Raw genomic sequence first — 22384 nt, 5'->3', positions numbered from 1 at the left:
AAGTGAAAGGTGTTCACAGGAGAGTGAAGTCACATAGGGCCCTTAGAAGCAGCTGACAAACAGGAGGCTGGGTGGTATAGAAAAGGGAAGACAGGAGCTGGAAGCAAGTGAGAATAATGAGAATTGCTCACTTTCTTTACCAGAAATGTGGACACTTCCCAAGGAGGGTTCTTGCTAAAGATGAGCTTTCTTTATTCATAAACCATGAATGAGGTCTTAAAATATATATCATGTAGAAGGAAATATATTTTTTAGTTGAAAATACTCTCCTACTAAAAAGTTTTCCCAAATCATTGATTTCTCCAACAGTATTTCCTATTATACAAACCTCAGAGTAAATAGAGAGGAATGGGACAAATTGAAACTAAGGTTCCTGCAGTTCTAGAATCAAATGTATAATGTAATGTGATATATTAAATATATTGATATTCTATACTAAATTGTTCATTAATCATGAAATTCTCATCAGCCCTTGTAGAAAAATGGTTAATACACAAAAATATTCATTCCAGTTTGAACAATGTGAGAAGAGAAAGTATAAGTCAAAGTAGAATTTAATTACTAGGTCTAAGTGGCAGAAACCTTATTAACATGAATACTGTAAGAATTCAAAATACTATGCATGCTATGATTGCTCTCAGTAAAGGCAAGACAAATATATTTAAGAATACATTTCAGCATCCAAGGGGCATAATGAAAAAAGAACACTAGCCATGTCAGCCAAATTTTTTATTTAAATTTAAGTATAGGTCCTGCCTTCAATAATTATTTGCTGTGAAATCAAAGATTCCCTATGAGATATTTGGATGTAAACTACAAGTAATCATTTAATATATCAGGAATGCAACCTTTAAACTATAATGAATATGATCACACAGAAATAAACAGTTTTTACTACATAAATTTATATTAATATTAATTACAGTATATGTTTATCATAGTAAATTGAATTTGCTAAAGGACACTTTAAATGAACTCATCATTCTAGTGGTAACTAAACTACCTATCTTTATACAGAGTAGGTGTGTTTATAAATCAGAAAGTTTATCACCTTACCTTTTAGCAGATTGCGCAAAATAAAATACACTAAAACATTCTAATCCAAACACAGCACAGGTCTACAATCTATGATAATCACCAGCATTGGAAAATCAAAGGACTAATTCCCAGCCAATTGTATTGACCAACACTATTGTAACAGAGGGAGAATCTAGGACTTTTTCAAGCTCAGGTAATTACTTGCGAGCACAACCAGTTATAGGAAGTGAAGGAAAATAAACTCTAGAAATTCTAGATGGTGAGAAAAAAAGGTGAAAATTTTCACTCCTGAGCTTGAGAACAATTGACAACATACAAATAAACAATGCCTCAAACAGACATACATAAAAGTACCAGCCCTCTTTCCCTCTCCCTGTCTCCCTCTGTCTCTCACACACACTCATACACTCAGAGACAACTGTAGGATGAACATATTACTGCTGCTGTGACACATATCCACATAACAAATCTTTGCATAGGTATTCACATTTCACCAAATTTCCTCTCTTTCTAATACTCATAAAGTTAAAAAAAAAGATATCTGAGAAACAAGACAGATTGGCTAGAAGTTAAATAATACTTCACTGAAAAAGTGGGATTGCTGGGTGAGCCACAGATAGAAAAGGCGAGAGAAATTTCAGAACACCACAGAATGCTATCATATTTCTAAAATGTCAAAAAGAATCAAACTTATTTTTGACAAACTAAAGAGAAGGAATTAATGTATCCTATAACCTGTGTGGCAAAGTTAAAACTGAAGTAATGCATTCAAGAACTAGGAAAAGAAAGCAAGGATGAAAGTGGCCGTTATGCTTCCACAGACCACTACACATAAAATACCTTTTTACTATATCTTCTCCATTCCAGCACGGCAGTCCATCACCAGCCGCTAACTCATTAGCACAAAGTTGATCAGCCAGGCCTCCATAGAATGTCCTGTACAGTCGAAGGCTGTTGATAAATTCTCTGAATGGAAAAAACAAAGAAAACAATTAAACCCAAAAATCCATAATAAATGCCAATATAAATAGCATAATTTGTTATGCATAATGTTTAGAATGTAACTTTTAAATTTTTCTCTACTTATTTTCGTATGTTTTCAATACTTTTCTAACAAGACAAAAACTACATTTTTTAAAAATGTATTCAAATTTATTCTTTACATAGAAGTTTTCACTGGGTATGAACTTTATATAACTCCAGGTCCAAGAAGCTGTGAATATTATACACACACACACACACACACACACACCACTTTAGCTTCCCTAAAAGCCCTCACTAGCTACTGGCATCTAAACCACAGTGATACTAATTTCTTTTCCATATAGAAATGTCAGAGGCTTATAACAAGCTGATTGATTGCTTACTGATTAAAAGTTTAGTAGACTTGGGTGATTTTCCCATGTGGGTCTTCTCTTTGGGGTCTAAGAACTTCAAATAACATGTCTTTACTAAATATGAGAGAACCCAGGTATGTAACACACTTCAGAAGCATGAAAATATAAGTTATTGGAGGGAGTAATATTTAATACATTTATTAAGTTTTTTCCCTTTCATACTATTGGGTTGGCCAAAAAGATCGTTTGGATTTTTCCTGTAAAACCTGAATGAACTTCATGGCCAACCCAATATTTCCCCTTTCACCATCAGTTATGGAAAGGGAAAATTCAACAAAAAAGCAGTTTTTCAATTTAGAAATCCAAGACTTTGGAGTTTTAAAACCAAGGCTTTGAGGTCTCAAGAACTTGAGTTTTAGCATTTCAAAAGACCAAGTCCTAAAGACTTTAGCTCTGAACTTTTTAACATAAACAATTGTTTGGGGGTTGGGGGAAGAAAAGAAAAGCCACTAGCCTGATCCAGAGGAAATGCCTCCTCAGGACTAAAAGGCAGGGAGAGGAGATGGAAACGTTGGCAGAAAAGCAAACTTCAGAAATTCGAGGGATGAGTAATTAAAATGTAGCAATTATGAAACTGCATTCTCCGTTGATACTTTTAAAATGATTTCTTTAAAAATGAAATTAAAGAGCAGGGGTGTCTATAAATTATAGCTGGAATAAACATTTTTTTTAATTAAATCTAATTTTGACAGCACTAATGCTCAACCGTTTCAACTTGTAATTCTCTCCTTTATTGGTTTTCAAAGAACTAACTGTAGAAACTGCTGGAGTTGTAAATAACCGCTACTCTGTTGGAAGGATAAATATAACTTTCAAATATGTAAGATCTGCAATCATAGAGAAGATCAGAAGTTCCCATGGCAAGTGGCTGGTGAGTATTTAACCAAACTTTTAGCAAAGCTTGACCGGACAAGTGATAAAAAAAATGGTTGCAGAAAGCACAAATCTCTAACCCATGCTCAATCAAAAAAAAAAAAAAAAAGATGCTGTATTTTCTCACTAGCACAGTTAAATGCTTATCTATATTTTATCGATTTCCTCTACTAGAAAATAAGTCTCTCCTTGATGGTTGTGTTCCACTAACTGGAATGCATGAACAAACATCAATTCTCATGCTGCAGCTATGAAAACATAATTGATGAAATTGACTGGTTCTTTCTTAGAGAGGTGGGGCTTAATGAACAGGAAGATGTATGGCTCCTGTCCTGAATTCTATTCACTATAAATGACCACATGTTTGGAATCAAAGAATCTTTTAGAAATGAAGAGGCCTGGCACAAATGGCTGCAAATGTTGAGACCTTCAAATTGATCACGTAAAACTGAATAGATAATTTTTGGCCCCCAAACCTCCTACTTCACTCTTGGTAAATGGTGCCTTTATTTCATTTCTCCCTTCACAACCAATCGATCATAAGGGGGAAATTCACATTTTTCTTTCAGTTCCCTTTCCCAATGCTACTGCCATTGCCTTAGCTCAAGCCTTGAGCATCTTTCTCTGGAATTACTGTACCAGGAGAGCATACCTCCCAGTCGGTTCCTTCAACAATCACCTCCCATCCTCCATGAGAGCCACCTATAGAAATTGAAATCTGGTAGTCCACAGATTATGCCATGTACTTGCTTAAAGCCATCAGTGGCTCTCTATTCTCTACAGCATGAAATCCAAACTTCTTAGAAAGCTATATAAGGTACCCTCTCATCTCAATTTCAGCAACAACCCAAACCACACTTTCAGGTTCCACAAAAGTGAGATGCTTGCTGTCCTCCAAACTTACTTCCATGCCTTTGCCTGCGTTCTCTCTGAAAGGATAGTCTCCTCGAAGATTTCCACTCATTGCATAAACCATCGGCTATCAATTATTTGTCACAAAATACTAAACACTATGGAGTGCCAAGCTCTGTGTTGGCGCTAGGGATTCATAGCTAAAGAAAACAGTCCCTGCCTTCTAAGAATGCACATTCTGGTAAAAATCTACAATAATAATACAGTATTAGTAAGTAGTGTCACATTTGAAGACAGAGAAAGAATCAGGAAATAAGAAGATAACATTTCAGTGTTCCATGCCAAAAAAAAAAAACCAAAAAAACCCACAAACCAAGAAGCAAACAACAACAACAAAAATCCAGGATAAACAAAGGTAAAGAGGAGCATTGTGTATTCAGAGACTCATACAGTTAGTTTAACTAGTAAGGAGTGTGCTTATGGGAATCACAGTCAAAGGCAGGAAGAGGCCAGATTATCATCGGCCTTGTTGATCATCATAAGATGTTTCAGTTTTATTCAGGTGGTGAGAGCCTTTAATTTTTCCAGGAAGCAAGTGACATCATCATCATCACAGTATTGTGGAAACAGAAAAGCAGTGAGGTCACTTAGGGGACTATAAGCAAGTCCAAAGGGAGAAGTATGAGGATGGGGAAAAAAACCTTCCAGTCAACGTCAGGAAAATGATAGATTTGAAAAACATTAGGAATCTAGAATTGACAGGTAAAGCAAAGGTTTTAAGATAACTTCTAATTGTCTTCCCCTCCCCAATCAGGTGAACTACCCTTTGAGGGTAGCTTTGTCTTTGTGACTTGCCCTGGGTTCTAGTCATGTATGCAGAAGTGATGCTCGTTCCCTCCAGGTTTAAGCTTTAAGGACCAACATGGCTTTGCCAGCTTCTGTTTCCCTCTCCCCTGATGGCAGGCAATGTTTCAGATGGCAGCTGCTCTGTAACTCTGAGGCTTAAAGCCAGAGCAACCGCAACTTGAGCAGTAGCCCTGCTGGTCTGAAATGGGCATTGGTTGGGAACAAAACAAATTTTTTGGGTTCTAAACCAATGATAGGTTGAGGTGTTTTGCTACCACATCACAACCTAATCTCTCTTAATTGATACAAAGATAAGAAAAACAAATGAATAACTGATGGATCATAAGTTCTGAAAAGAAGAGAGGGGAAGGATTATGGAAAACAGAGTGGTTAGCTTTGGAGCAAATTCCCTGAGACTAAAAGAATGGAAGAAAGTCCACGTGAATGTTGAAATAAGGTTTGATTTGTGAGGATAGAAATTGAGCAGAGAACGTACTTTGGAACTCTATAATTCTGTGTTTGGCAGTTTTGAGGTCACAGGAATTAAGACTAGTGTTGCAAAAAAGTGGCTGCGTTGAAGGACCAGGAGATCTATACTGGATATAGAAAAACAATAATAATAGTTGAATTGCTAAGAAATGCAGGGTTCAAATAACTAGAAGCCATAGTGAGGTTCAAAACATTTACTTACTGCCACAGCCCCAGTGAATGTTGATCATGAGAAAAGAATCCATGCTTCAGTTCCCAGCTTAATGCTCAGCCTACTTAAAAAAAAAAAAAAAAAAATACACCAGGCCCTCCTTTTCCAGTTGTACATGAAATGTCACAACAAATAAAACATTATATTCTTTGGATGGTTCAAAATTTAAGTTGCTGGAAGGGTGACTATATCCATACATTTAGTTTTCTACAGTCATGAGAATATTTCCAGTTAAAATTAGGAGAAAAATAAATTCAAGATGTTAGAGCCTCCAGCTAATTATCCTTGAGGAGCTGTGTTACGTACATGCTGTTTGCTTATCTTGGTCTTAAGACATCTCAAGAATACAGAAATCAAACAGGATTAAGAGCAATGCTCTGAAAATATTTTTGAAAGAGGAAAACATGCTTTGTCAGAATATTTATTCAAAGCCTATAGGTCAGGGCCACATTCGAATTTATACTTTCTCATTTGGGATGACGACAGTCTAACAAATGATTTCTCTGACTAGGTCTGCCCTCCCATCTTCCCTTCAATGCATGCCCCAAGTTCTTACCAGAATTCGCTCCAGAAAACAGCCATAACACTTCCCTGCTTTAAAGTCCTAAGCATTCAGGTAAAATGTCTTATCGTGGCTCATCATCTCTCTACTCTTTGCCCCTTAGTTGCCCATGACAGTCCCCATTCCCTCCAGTCTCACACCCCAGCCAAAACCACACACTCATATCGCCTAAGAAATCTCAATATTTACTGCGTAAGATGCCACCTTTTCTTCTCCCCAGAATGGCCTTCCCTCCTACTTCTGTCACCATCTACCCATCCTTCAAAATCCAGCTTTATCCCCATCTCCTCCCTAACTCCTTGCCTGACCAGCCTGTGATGCTTCTGTTGGTCTATCCGTTTCTCTCGCCACCCTCGCCATCTGTTTATAGCCCTGGCTATCTGGTATTATATTTCGCTGTCTGTATATCTGCCTCCCTGATTAAAGGGTGCATTCTCTAAAGACAAGAGCCATGTCTGCTTTATATCCCCAGGGTCTGGACCACAGTGTGGTACCCCACAGGCACCTAGCAAATTCTTGTTGAATTGGCCCCAGATGTGGTGTTAGTTTTTAACAACTTCCAGAATTAGACGTTTCTACGTGAAATACAATTTTAAAAAACGATAATGAAAATTTAAAGTCCTTAAAGAGAACAGCTGACTTGGGGAACTTTAAATTACGGGACCCACTCCTAGACTGTGGAGCTATATCAGAAAGACCTTCCTAGAAAATGGAAGAAATCTAAAGGGCAGGACTGCAAGCTGTGGCCAGATTCTACTAAACAGGTTCAAGGCAGATTCTATATTATATAGAGAACATATATAGAGAGAATATATATATATATATATTCTTATGGAGAGAATATAGAAGATCTCACAGAAAAACCCGAATGATCTTTTGGGCCAACCCAATATATATGTGATGCTGAAGCTAACATGTAGTGACACATTAACATTTAGTCACACGGTGGTATAAGATAGCCATTATAATTAATATATCACAGGTATACTATATTATAAAGACAAGAGTTACAAAGAGCCTTAAAGATGGTCTTATCCAGTAGTTCTCTGTCCTAAATGCACTCTATCATCACCAAGGAAACAGAAACTGTATGCCTAGATTTCTCCCTCAGACATTCAGATTTTGTGCTTGGGGTAGGAACCAGGGGCCTGTGTTTTTCAGAAAGCTTCCTACAGGATACTAATGTGCAGCCTCTTATTTTATAACTAAGGAAAGTTAAAACCAAAGAAGCGGAAGGACTTGTGAAAAGTGACTGAGTTATTTATTAAGTTAGTTATTTAATTAAGCATTTAGTTAATGCAGACCTTGACATCGTTGTTTCATTAATTAATAAAAATGCCATCACTTTGCAGTATCGGGCAGATATTAGATATCTGACAAATCAAAGTTGAATGACTCTTTATAGAAAAGAATATTTCCCTCTGTTTTTAAAATTTTATAGAAATAATCACGCTTTTCACAGAACACAGTAGTAGACTGGTAGACAGATAGAAAACAGATACATCAGTTCTTCCCGCCAAAATCTGCACTTAGAAAGCAACATGTTTAGATAGGATTTATCTGTATCTCTTTACCAATTTGAAAGATCTGGTGCAGGAAGCAGGGAGTGGAGAAACTTCTGATCTCTGGCTAATGAACAGATTTGCACACTGTGCTAGCATAGGAAAGAGCAAAAAGGCTGCAACACAATTGCTCATTCATAGCTTCCAGCCTTGCTTGCCCTGAGCTGACTGACTGGAGAGGAACATGGACCAACATAGTTAGTGCTTCCTTGCTTCCCATGCCCTGGAGGCCTGCAGTGCCAGAAAGTCTCCTGATCTGTCACGTGGCCAAAAAAAAAAAAAAAAGGATAGAAAAGAAAAAGAAAGAAAGGAAATGCAATTCACCCTGAAGTAATCATTTCTAGTTTGGTTGACACAGGAATGTCCAGTTACTACTCTAAAACCAAGTGACACTTTCGCCTGGCTTTACCATTATCATTTGACTTTAATCATTTTTAATAACAGAAGTAACATATCTTTTAGTGAACAGTTAAATAACTAAAAGGCACATGAAGAATAAGTTCATATCTGTCCCTCCACAGTGTTTCCACCCTCCCTCCTGAGGTAACAAATGTTAACAGCCTGGGGTGCTTTCTTCAGTTTCCTCTATGTGCACCCTAACACATAACCCAAAACAGACAGAGATGGTTTGATTTTACAAAACTAGGACCAAGCTATACACGTACATGCAACTGGCTCTTCTCTTGACAATATATCATGAACGCTTTTCAGGTTAATAAATCTAGGAGTTACTTATTTTTATACAGATGTATAATATTCCAAAACCTGGATATAGCAACTCTAGTATAATTTATCAAAATAGCCCACTAAGCCAATTTTTACTTTTTAATTTATAAGGCTGCCATGTTTCTCACACGTATGGTTTAAAGGGTGACAACGGCGTGTTTCAAACTTTGCTGATTTTCTAGAGAGCTGTTTTCACTTAAGCATATGGCTCCAATCTACATTTGATTTTGCATTTCATTTCATGAGACGTTGCTGGAAACAGAGCTATGTTCAAAAGTCATACCTCTCAGTCTTAGGTCTTCATCTAGTGGGCATTTGTTTCCATTTTAAAACATTTATCAACTGTCACATAGAACACTTCCTCGCCTTTTTTCCCTTGAACATGATATAAAAGACTATCTCTAACTCTGAGCAAAGCTGATTATCTGGAAAAGTGTTGGAGAAGAACCTGATTTTCGAATGGAACTTTTCTCTGTGGAATGTTTCTGACTTAATGACATATATTGATTTTTTCAGCCCTCACATCAGTCCACACATAATACAGAACCCAAATTAAAAGCAGTGCCTCACACACACTGTTTGAAAATATCTGTAGAACAAAGGTCAAATGTGCAGTTTGCTGGTTAATGGCCTGAGGTAGACTTAAGGTTAATATGGCACTAATGAACAGGCTCAAACCTGTGGACGTGTCTGACCACGGTTGTCAAACAGGAGACATTTAAAGTGTCAGTCTCCTGCCGCGCAGAGGAAATACATAATCACAAGTTTCTGGATAAGGACTATTTTCTCTGGCAATTCTGAATCTATATTTCATCATTTGACTTAATTCTCAACAAAGTCATTCTATTTGACAAAATATTTGTATAGATCTTGAGAAGGGATTTCTAAAGATTTCTGTTCTATGGCAATAATGGTTCTCGTTGTAAATGCTTGAAAATAATTAAATACATGCAGGCAGATGGGCTATAGGGAGACTGAAATCTAGCTTCTTGGTCCCTTTCTATACAGGCTTCATGATCCCTGGAGAGATGTGGGGAGAGGGTGAGTGTAGCACTAAGAAGCAAAGCAATAAATGGCACCAGGGAGTTTTATCACAGATGGAAATGTGTTTCAAGCACATTGCATTCATATTTGATTAAAAAAGAAAATACTGTTTTTTCTAAAAGAGTAACTCATAAAGTCTGCTCTCTGAACCTGCTGCTCAGGATGGAAGCTGTGACCTCAGAATCAGCACTATTCTCCTAGAGAAGGATTTTCTTTCTTCTGACTAAATGATTCCAGGTTTTTCCCTCCTGGTAGGAAGTCTTCTTGTTCATGAGATGGGATTTCCCTTCCTCCACAGATTTACTGTGCTTTCTCAACAGAGCTGAAGGTGTTAAGATGGGCAGTAGACTGGGGCGGGGGCACAGGGAAAATGATGGGAAAAAGCACTGGAAACATGCTAATATCCTCCCATCCTCTCTGCAGAGGATTCTTTTCCAACAGGTGCTGTGTGTTTAAAAGGCTCCCTAGTGGTGATTTGATACCAGCCCTGAGCTGGACATTCATAACCATCTATAAAATTAGTATACACCCTTCTATTCTCCCTTTTCAATATCCCTCAAACCCAACACATTATCATTTAAATGTCCTAGTAAAAAGCACCCTTTCTGAAAACATCCTCCTCTAAAAGAGTGATTTAAACCTGATGTCAAAACTAGGTTTTCAAAACAAGCTCTCACCTCATTTTCCCATGTTGTAAAAAAAGTACCTCAAAAAGCACCGACTCTGTTCTCCATTAAAAAGGACTTTAAACAAAGACCTTAACTCATTTATAAAAATAAGCACAGAACGAAACATCCAATATTTAAACAAATCAGATGGTATTAAACTGAGCATCCATCCCAAAGGAGGTGTGATGTTCTCTCCTACCTCGTAACTTTGTTCATTTTCATTAAAATATGTAATTATTTGTTCAGTTATACTAGTTTCGGGAAGCATGCTATTAATCTTCCAATAGAAAAAGTGTCTAGGACCTGACAGGGTCAAGACCAATGAGAAGGTTTAGCCAAACAGAATATTTGCAAATCTAATGATTCTAACATAGGTCATTTATACAAAGAAACATTATACCTGTATTTTGAGATTCAGGATTTTAGGTCAAATCTTGAATGTTACTCTCCTTTGCAGTAAGATATTTTCTGTGGTTGTTAACATTTTAACTATAAACTCCATGACTTAGGGGATAAGAAAACATTCTGGACAATATTTTCCTTTCTCAGCATCAGCACATTAATGAACTACTTTCACTTTGATAGTCTGCCAATAAATGGGCTTCCTTCTCATTCCTTCTTTTCTTTTTTTTATTTAATGACTTCAGTCAGATATTCCTGGTTACTTCCATCCACAAACTTGTCTAACTGATAGACAGTGTATGCCTGGTACAAATTATTCTCATTTGCATTTTCACTTACTGTATACCTCTCAATGCATATATTTGTGTTCCTGGATTCTGATATTAAGACAGGCTTTAGGGTCAAGAAATGTATAGTTAACCAGGTTCAAAGAAAATGAGTTCTTTTCATCTTCAATTATATTCCTATTATTCTACTAATTCTCATTTTGGAAAAAAATTACTCGTGAATATCCCATGTAAACCAGGTATTATTGTATGCCCAACTTCTGAAAGGTGGCATAGAATATTGCTGACCAGGGTTAAACAATACATCATTATTATACATAATCACATTTACCCAATTATGACATCTAAAATACTGTCCCTCAAATCTCACAAACCATGCTGTGACAAATAAAGCAGAAATTTTCTTTAAAAAAATAATAAAATACTGTCCCTATGATCAGAATTAAAGTAATTCCATGTTTCCATTATGATTATTCATATGTACTTTGTGTACATAAGGCTTAACTTACATTGGAAAAGGTAGACAAACCAAATACAATAAAGATTATAAATCCTTTGGATTCACTCAGTTTGCAGGACCCCAAAGTTGCAGTGTTGCATGTCTAACAAGATTCTTGCTGAAGGAGGGTCAAACCAACACAGCCAAAGGAGCACCTTAGACTGTTAATCTTCAAAAGTCATCAAACAGAATCAATCAATTAGAAGAAAATTTGATCTGCAAGCCTGTAAGTCTATGAATATGGGCCTAAACTAAAAGAATTATCCCAAAACTACCTTAACACTTTCATCAGTTGCACTTCTAAGCAAAGGATTCCACATGTGATTCTGGAGACCATGGTATGGCCTGGAAATGGTTGACATAAATTTGTATCTTGAAGATGAGAAAAATCATAAAAAGCAGAGCCTCTGTTAAATGATATAATCTACTCCAGAAACACATTTCTTCTATTTTGAGCACAATTATGGAGAAATTGGCAGCTTTGTTATTTCTATTCGATATACAACTGTATAAAAAATATGAATATCTCTTGATTCTACCTGTTCCCCATTTTCCCCTCTTATCTGTATGCATGATTTGGACACTTCAAATGCCAATGATAGATTTAAAATGATGGAATATTCTTTGCAACAGAAAACCAAGAGAAAGAAAGTGCTTGGTACTCTTGCTGTAGATGAAGCACTCACGATGCTTCTAAGTACAATTACTTTTGCTACTTTAGTAAAAGAAATGAGCCTCACTCATCATCCTGATGTAGGCCCCATAGATTCTGCTAAAAATTCTGAAGTATCTTTTATACACTTCTATAAAAGTCATCAATTTCAATAGGACACATATTTAAAATCCTCCTCACCGCTTAAAAAATTTGAGTGAAAAAAATGTGAGCTGAATTTGGGGTTCTTTTCAACTTTGCAGATGTTCACTGACTTTCCAAAGGAAAATGGATAAAAGATTCACTTTTTGTGAGAAGGAAGGAAGGGAGGGAGGAAGGTTGCTTTCAGGTATATTAGGGAAAACTGCATTTGCAGTTTGGTTTTCTTGATGGGGGATATCTTGAGCCATATAAATGAGATAACCCTATAGTCATGATTATAAATGCTATTGAAAACCTTCTAAGCTCATCTGGCAAAGCTGCTGCTTACTGGGAAACAAAAGGTTTTTGGAGAACCAGTTAGAAAAATGTCCAAATTAAAGGACATTTTTCCTATGGCTGAGAAATATATTTTATTATTCCTTCTGTAGTGAGAAATTTGGGGAGATCTTGACTCACATTAACTTAAATTTGACAGTCTCAGTATCACAGATGTCTCAAATTAACTTGAGGTCCAGAGCATTATGGACCATCGATGTAAATAACTTGAAGAATTTAGAATAAATCTCATATTCCCTGATATAAGTCTATCCTCATCTAAGAAAGCAAGCTATCAGAGTGCTAATTGCAGGCACTGATAACCACATAAGTTTGCTTTCTGTCGTTTTCAATAATTGTTACCATCAAAACAAAAAGTGAGCAGCATCCACTGGACACCAAGCCTCTAAGACCATCACAATTTCAACTTGTAGTTTATACCAAGTACTTGGAGCCATCTCTCCTTTCAACACAAGTACTGTAGAATATTAGCTTAATTGCCCATTGTTTGGGTTTAGTTTCAGATATTTCATGAAATGGTCATTAATTTTTTCCACGAACATCTAGAAAATAGAGCAAACACAGTTTAAAGTCCTTTGTTTATGAACTTTCTTGTTCTGGGAAGTTTTTATCAGATTCTCAGTGGGATACATGACCCACAAAAGGTTAAGCACCACTACCTAAACTTTTGCCACATGTTTGCTCTGCCTTCTGGCATTCCTTCTTCCTGTGTGCCTGGGTTTTGACCCATGGGGTCCTGCCCTGCATTATTCATGTAGTGCTTGACGCTAGCCTGCCCTGCGCTCACGTTTTCTTAGCCCTGCTCTGGCCTGGCCTCTGGCCCCTTATCCAAAGCCTCACCTTGGCCTGCCCTGCCCTAGGTGCCCTCACTGCCACCACTCACTAAGCACTGTTTTAAATTAAACAGAAATGTTCTCGTTGAAGGGAACATGGCCTTTATTCTAGTAAATTAAACTTACAGATAATAAATAACAATGGCACCTCAAAGAAGCACTAACTTCCTTTTAGGAAACAGATTGGAAATTGCTTTCTCCAGTCCTACAAATGATATTAAAGTTTTCTCAAAGAGTTGACTTTCCCCTGACCCATGGATTTTTTCATCCACTGAGTATGTGTATACACAATTCATTAAGCCCAGTCTATCAATACTGATTTACCCATGTAAACAAATACATTTACCCAAACACACGCACATCAAGAATTTTAAAAATTAATTGTGGTTTCAATAATAAAGTATTTTACTAAATAAGGTTTAACAATGTAGCTATGAATTCATGTATTTTAAGCCAACTGATTCTACTTAATATGAACCTTTTGAGCTATCCTGGCAGTCATTCTAAATAATGTTAACTATTCTTCATTCAGTATATGTTTAAAGATTTTTCCTATTGTAATTTAATTATTTTTAACCACATCACTGTGTTCTTCTGTGATGTACAGGGTAACAATTAATTTGCTTTCATAGACAGACCCCTCCTGAATAAGAATAATGCCCTGACTCATTCCTCTCCTTAAACTATGCAATTTCAAGTGTCCTCTTTAGTTCCCATCCTCAATAAATAAAATTCTTCATGTTCCAAGTGGTAAAATTTTCATCCAAATCAAGACTTAATAATTACATTAGAATAAAATGGAACTTCCCGTTGATACAATATCCCAAATAAGTTCTGAAGAGGAAACTGAGAGAAACAAAAACTCATAAAACAATTTAAATTATATTTTGTTTCCAACATTGAAAATCTATTATTTCTAAAAATTCTCCTTTCCCCACCTTCACATCAAAATCACCTCTGACGTTAAAAATATTTTACTTTTACTGAAACCTAAGTCTTTATTACCCCAATACACACTCACGCATACAGCCCACCCCTTAATCAGCATATTCTTAAATGAGAGGCTTGGCTAATTGGAATGTTAGCTGGAGAACAGATGGGGCACTGATGTTGAGACTCTGTCTTAATTTATTGTCCTGGGGTTTTCCTAATTACCCACTTAACTGGCACAGCCACACCACTTTGAAATAATAATGTACAGCTAATTATCACTGATTCAAGCTTGCTAATAGCTTACTCTTACCAGCTAACTTCAAGCAATCAAGCAGAGAGCAGGAACTGCCATAGGGAAAGCACTCTGCCTGGGCTGGTTTAGACAGCTATATGAGGGCAGTGCCCTTTACAGCTGTGTTGACTTGGTTTCTGCCCCAGACTAAGGCTAAATAGTGATGCTTTGCTAGATGTTTAAAGCCTTTTCCTTGCCCTTCTCAACTTTCAGAGACCTTTGTAACTGGTATGTATCAATCACTCCAAGTCTCCAATCAGCTCATTACCATCATGCTACATACATGGGAAAAATTGGGTAGACTGAATAAGTACATCTCCAAAATGTGATTAAAATAATAATAAACTATAGTTTAGCTCCTTTTTCCAGACTCTATCAACAAGTTGAGCACAACCCTTAGATCCAGAGACAGATTTTAATATGTAAATTTCCTTCTTCAAATTTTACAAATAGGACAAGAAGGCAATGCATTCAACAGAAAGGTTCCCTATGAATTCAGAAGAACTGGGAGAAAAAAAAAACAACAAAAGTTAGGAACTTAGGAATATATAGAGAAATATCTACATTTATGATAGGAGACTATACTTCTGCCTTAGTTTACACTTATTCTGCATTTATTTGAGGAACTTCTTCAGACATCTCTAGGTCAGATTTCCTAGAGGCAGTGTCTGACACAGCAACGTGGATGCAGGTGACTCACTGAGGGATGCTCGTAAGAGAGAGGTAGTGAGGGAAGCTGGATAGAGTGGGGAGGAAGCAGTTAAGCAGTGATGTTGTCTCATCTTCAGCCAGATTCCACAAGCAGTGCTGCCGTGTGAATTCCACCACATATTTGGTCCTACCACCTTGAGCAAGGGGCAAGCCCCGTAGGCTCGGGTGTCAGTCAGTCATTGCCTGCAAGCTGCCACCGACGGGGTGAGGTAGGTGGGAGTTTACCCCCCTCACCCATGTGGATGAGATGGTGTTATAGCCACTCTCCAGGATGAGCCCCAGTAATCTTTCCCTCCCTGCCTCTGTGTAGTCCCCCTCCATACTGGATAGAACTGACTTATTTAACTTTTAGGCGATTGCAAAAGTGAGAGTGTGGGACCTCAGAGGCTGGATCTTTATAAGAAACTACCGCTTCTGCCTTGCTTTCTCTCAGACTACTTACACTGAGGGAAACCAGCCACAATGTGGTGAGAAAACTCAAGCAGTCCTATGGACAGGTCATTGTGACAAGAAACCAAGGCCTCCTGCCAACACTCATGTTAGTGAGCTATCTTGGAAGATGATACTCCAGCTCCACTAAAGCCTTCAAATGACTATGGCCCCAGTTGACTTCTTGACAGAAATCTCCCAGAGACCCTGAGCGAAAATCCCACAGCTAAGCAGCTCCCAACTTCCTGATCCACAGAAAGTTACATAATAAATGCTTATTTTTGCTTTAAGCCACTAAGTTTTGGAATGATTTGTTAGGTAGCAATAGATAATAAATATAGAAGACTCCTATCTGTTGAGGTCAGTTCCCCAGATAATAAGACAGCTATGCATTATCAGCAGCCAAGACACAGCAACCAAGAAGCAGATAAAATGGACAGGTAAAGGGATGTAAGGAGGGCACCAGCAACATCCACTACCTTAGTTACCTTTCACATTAAATGTTTCCATTAAACCCTTCATACTCCTTAATACAGTGTCATGCCATGAACTTAATTATGACTTGGACATTTACAGTTTTAAAAAATGTATCTGGCAACACCTTGAAATTCTAGGCCTAGTGAAAATATTCTTCAAAAGTGAAGATATGTTCAGACAAACAATAGCTGAGAAAACTCATCACTAGTAATAAGCAATGAAAGATGTACTAAGGCTAAAGCAAAGATTCTAGATGAACACACAGAAATGAAAAATAAAAGTGCCAGAAAGAATAAAATAGGTAATTATAGGTAAATATTGGCTACTTAAAGACAATGATAACAGTAATGTCTTGGGGGTTGTTGAAATGTTGGTAGAGCGGGGCTTCCCTGGTGGCGCAGTGGTTGAGAGTCCACCTGCCCATGCAGGGGACATGGGTTCGTGCCCTGGTCCAGGAAGATCCCATGTGACCTGGAGCAGCTAGGCCCGTGAGCCATGGCTGCTGAGCCTGCACGTCCAGAGCCTGTGCTCTGCAACGGGAGAGGCCACAAGAGTGAGAGGCCCGCGTATGGCAAAAAAAAAAAAAAAAAAAAAAAAAAAATGTTGGTAGAAGTAAGATTGGTTGACAAAAATAGCACAAAAGCTAGGAAGAGAGTAATAGAGTGAAACTGTTTTGAGGTACTTATATTGTTCAATGAAGTGGTAAAACTTTTAATTTAAAGTAGATGGTAAAAACTTAAAAGTGCATATTTTAATCTCTATGATAGCCATTGAGAATACTGAAGAAACACAAATCTAAAAAGCTTTGAAGATAAAAAAAATAAATACCAGCTAAACTCAAAAGAAGGCAAGAAAGGAGGAATTTAAAAAATGGTATAAAGGGATAACAAAGAACAAGATGGTAGCTTTAAACCCAACTACTATTTCAGTATATTATATATCACTGTAAAACACTGTAGAACCAACCTAAAATTGAGTCATTTATGTTAAGGACAAAATGAAGATGGTCAACGTAGATGCATAAAGGAAAATTAACCTAATCTTACAGGAATTTACAGCTCTTCTCAGAAATTGGCAGAGGACACCAGCCAATCCCCAAACACCACGTCTGTCCATGCCATCTCTGGACTTCCTATTCCCCTAACTCAGCCTCCCTGATCCAAATAAGAAAGAAGACCAGTAGCCAAACAATTACCTGAAAAAGCCAAATAACTTCCTTACTTATACCATAAATATCCCTTAGTCTGTGAGCAAATCAGAACTCACTACTCCCATAGCCTTGAGTTTCCCGGTTTGCAGGTTGAAATCCTTGCAATAAACTCATCTTTCTGCTTTTTTTTTTTTTTAATTCAGTGGTTTGGTTTTTGAACCATGCACTAGACATTCCAATTAAAAAACAAAAACTGATTAATCACCTCTTAATAAATATTGTTGGTTACCCCTGACAAAGGTCAAATTATTTATGTCAACAATGGTTATATAAACCTCAAAAGAATTGTTTGAATAAAGGAAACTATATAAACTTAACTCTTACTCTGCCACAAAGATCTGAAAATATGTATGTTTTAAATCAGGTGCCATAAATCTACCATAATTTAAAACAGAAATTTGTATAAGATACACCAATAAAGAAATTAAATCTAAAGTAAATTATGACAATATATTTTTAAAGACTATGACTTATTTATATGTAAAAACAGTTTAAAGTTTTAGTAAATAGAATAGTGTTTATTTTTCCTTTACATGGTAAGACAGTGTCAGAGACACTGATGCATTTTACAACTAGAACAACTATACTGGATATAAGCAAGAGTTTCTCTCGGATACACCCTAAAAAGGTAAGCTGTAGTGCATAGAGTATATGAGTTTTACCAGGTAGAGAAAGCCTCTTGCCAGAACAGCTGTACCAGTGCACCATGTGATCATCCACAGAGAAAACCCAGTCCCACGAACAGACTGACCATTAGAATCGGAGTACAAAAAAGTAGCCACATATAGCATTATAAACATATCTTTGTCTGAATCAGTTTTTGTATTCAATATAACCCTAATCAAAACTCAAGAGATTATAAAATATATTTGAAAAAATAATTCTACAAACATCTAAGAGAATTTTGAAAAACAGTAGGTAAAGGGGCTTACAAGATCTAAGAAAGTCTTTAAGAGCAAAAGAGAAAAAAGAAAAAACAGGAAAAAAAAACCCAGTAAACAGCAATTTCAGAGAGAGCTTATAAACAGGCCAGTGTATCTGTCTAAGGGAACTTGGAATGAGTATGAAGCAAAAAAAAAAAAAAAAAAAAAAAAAAAAAAAAAAAATCAATGAGAAAAGGAAAAGGACAGATTGTTTTAGAGCAACCCTTGAAATCTGCCTCAGAATTTGGAAAATTTAAGTTGGAACTTTACCTCATATATAACATATATAAAGATATAATCTCTACATATATTAACAATGTGAGAAACAAAACTATAATGCTAGTATGAAAAAGAATAGTAGACTATCCTTTCGAATTGATGCAGGCAAGAAATTTTTAAACAAGAAAACATTTTATAAACTCAACTTCTGTTTAACAAAAGTCATCTTAAGTTACACATCAACTCACTTATTTACATTTAACTGAACTATCACCTTAGATAGAAAATGTTTGCAAAGTCTAAAACTGACAAACAATATATAGAACATAAAAAGAAACTCTTACAAATGGTTAAGTTAAATTTAAAAAGGAATCTAGTAGGAAACTGAGCTCACAGAAAAAAAGGAAACAAGAGAAAACAGAAAATTTTAGGAAATAAAAAATTTAAAACTATATTAGTTTGTATAGTTAACTTATATAACTATTATTAAACTATATTACTTAATAAATTGATTAGAGTGATAAGAAAATAGCTCACCCATGAAATAAGAGATCTGAATTAACAAAAATATAAAGTACAAGAAAAAGAAATGTCACTTTATTTGCCGCAAAAAGAATTCTCAGTCTCTCACCTAGTTCCTAATTCCAGCTCCTGAGTACCTTCACTGTACTAAGGCTGGGTTCTCTTGAGAAAGATCCCTGCACAAGCCCAGCAATTATGTAGCATAAAGCTTTCTTCCCATCTTTCCTTAAGGGTCCTGTGGCCCTTTTGCTTCCCAGCAATAGAGACCAGCTCTCAGTTAACTAATCCTAAAGACCCAAAATGCCATTCTACTCTGTCTGTCTAAATGGTGCTCATAGAGGTCAAACTGAAATGGAGCAGGACCCTATGATCCCCACCCCCCATGTCCTCAGTCTGGCTTTTGCCTGTGAAAAAACTTTGGGCAAAGAATAAGTTTAATCAGAGAAGTGAGAAAATGCAGAAACAAAGGAAAATAGTCCAACAAGACTAAATAGTATAGTTTAGTCATTAAGCATAGTTCAGGACCTTTAGTTCCTTTTCATGGGCTATAGATCATATTCTGAGCGGTATCCTGTGAGCTGTTTTGTAGATATTGACACCCTCACCGGGTGGAAGAGGTGAACTACATGATGACCAGGCTGTAGCCATGACATAAGCTGCCAGAATTCCGAGAACTGGCCTCAAAGAAATGGGAACAAACCAACCCTGGAACGGAAGATTAACGGTACTTAAAATCAAGATGACGCTGGTCAGACCACCGGTGACCAATTTCAAGATGACTGTCAGAGCTGACTGTGCTGTTTCTGCATGCAGCCCCCTCCCTCCATCTACAAAAGCTCTTGCCCACTGATTTTCAGTGCCGGGAGGCCGTCGGCCTTTGGACAGGATTCCACCCTCCCCCCCATTGCCAGCATCCAAAATAAAGCAAACTTTCCTTTCCACCAACCTTGCCTCTTTACTGACTTTTGAGTGGCGAGCAGCCGGACCCCACTTTCGGTTACAAAATGAAAATGAAATTTTAGGCTCAGTCTGTCTCACAGTGGGCCCAGTGAATCCACAGAAGTGTGTCTGTTTCACACTTCTCAATATGTCTTTGGAAGAGACATGCACATCCCTTGCACAGTCCCCACGATATTTCCTCAACTCATGGAGTGAGGGCCGAACTGAAATCCCTAAAACTACCTCTTGTACAAAAAATAGTAAAACAAGAGAATATCACAGCTGTTTTGGTTCTGGTACCAATTCCAGTATGTGGAGAGGCAGTGAGGGTCCCCATACCAACAAAAAGCAACTTTCCCACAGCAGCAGCATATCTAAAAATCCAATTCAATTCTGACACTATCTACCCAGAGAGAACATCAGATTCCACAAGTTAATGGTTCAGTCCTACGAGACTGTGTCCCACCCCCTCCAACACACACACACACACACACTTCAGGTGCCAGTCTCAAGTCCAGGTTGTCACTCATACTTCTGACCAGTTGGCTATAAATCACACGTTCCCACTACCCACTCCCCCTTGAGTTTGACTAATTTGCTAGAGCGGCTCACAGAACCCAGAGAAATGTTTTACTTACCAGGTCAACAGTTTATTATAAAAGGATATAACTCCGGAACAGCCAGATGGAAGAGCTGCGCAGGGCAAGGCACTGGAGGATGGAGCACAGCTTCCATGCCCTCTCCAGGCACGCCACTCGCCCTGCGCCTCCGCACGCTCAGCAACCAGGACGCTCTACAAACCATCGGGGGTTTTATGGAGGCTTCATTACACAGGTGGGATTGCTTAACTCATGATCACTGTCGATTGAGTCAACCTGTGGGCCCTCGCCCCTCACTGGAGATTAGGAGGTAAGACTCAAAGTTCCAGCCTTTTAATCACATGCTTGGCCCTCCAGGCAGCCAGCCCCATCCCTAGGTGGGACCCAAAAGTCACCTCATTAACATAACAAAAGACACCGTTCTTCTCTCATCACTTAGGAAAATCCAAGGGTTTTAGGAGTCTATGCCATGAGTGGTGTCAAAGAACAAATACATATTTCTTACTATAAATCACACTATCACAATATCCTTGGGAATTGCTGAGTTTAGGGTCATCACCAGACACAAAAATTGTAGTGGTGGTGATCTTAACACTTCACCATTGACCTCACTTGTTTGGCCGGTCTATGCACACGGGGTGGACATGGATAATGGTTGGATTATCATAACCTGAGTCAGAGGGTGACTCCAATTACATACTCCTTTGTAAGTGGTGTCTGCTAGAGCAAATCAATACATGTTCTGCCACCTGCTATCCAGCTAATGACTTGACAAATGCTTTTCTCTCTTTACCAATTAGTAAGGGCAATTAGAAACATTTCACTTTCAGCTGGCAAGAACCCCTTCATTGCTAGACCTCAAGGCAATTCTCCCACTCCGTGACAGACAGGAGCCATGATCATCTAGACATCCTACAGGACACCATGCTGATAATCAAATATTGATCACATTATGCTAGATAACTTAGTAGACAAGTGAATGATTCTGGTGGGGAAAACTATTGACATTTTGAGTGCTTGACAATTCAGCAGGGTTTCTAAATGTCTAGTAGTCTGAATCTGACTGGGATATTCTTCTTATGCAAAAGACAAATTTCACCACTTAAGATGACCTAAAGCACAGGAAGAAGCACAGAGCTTTTGAGATCCCTTTGCATCTTAGAGAAAACATATTACACAAATATTACAACATACTGTGTTGCTACAACCCATTTATAAAGTAGCACCAAGGTGCTCTGACATTCAGTCCAGATGACCCAGTTCATCTATGCAATGGTGACTGAAGTACTGGAGGCAAATAAAGATGCTCTGCAGAGACTCCAGAAAGCCCCATAAGAAGAATCACAGTATAGACACCAAGGGTTTTAGAGTAAAGTCATTTATTTTTTTACTGAACACTATTTTTGTTTGTTTGGTTAGTTGGTTGGTCAGTTGGTTGGTCCATCTGTCATTCAGTAGGTCAGTCAGCTGGTTGGTTTACAACTTGGCTCTGGCAGAACCTGCACACTTGACCATAAACCAGCAAATAATTCTGCAACCTGAGATGCCCATGAGGAAATAAGTACTATCTGACCTGCCAGGCTATAAGACTGGGCTTGTATAGAAGCAATATAACATCAAGTGGGCATGATCGATTGGAAATCAGGCTCAAGCAGGTGGGAAAAGGACAAGTAAGATGCAAGGAAATTAGC

At 37.6% G+C, this 22384-nt stretch overlaps 1 protein-coding gene across 1 annotated transcript in view; it reads right to left on the bottom strand.

Moving 5' to 3' along the window:
- GPC5 (glypican 5) overlaps positions 1-22384 on the bottom strand; it is a gene marked incomplete at both ends in the record, with an annotated part of 1323734 nt that overhangs the window by 1017164 nt on the left and 284186 nt on the right. Inside the window, one exon of the mRNA XM_082602216.1 lies at positions 1879-2004. Within this exon, the coding sequence (XP_082458342.1) occupies positions 1879-2004 (126 nt within the window). The remainder of the gene's footprint in view (positions 1-1878; positions 2005-22384) is intronic.

This window comes from Mesoplodon mirus (assembly GCF_964341445.2).
Source record: "Mesoplodon mirus genome assembly, chromosome: 17".
Taxonomy (NCBI): Eukaryota; Metazoa; Chordata; class Mammalia; order Artiodactyla; family Ziphiidae; genus Mesoplodon; species Mesoplodon mirus.
Note: the sequence above shows the minus strand (reverse complement) of the source record. Positions and strands in the feature narration are given on the sequence as shown.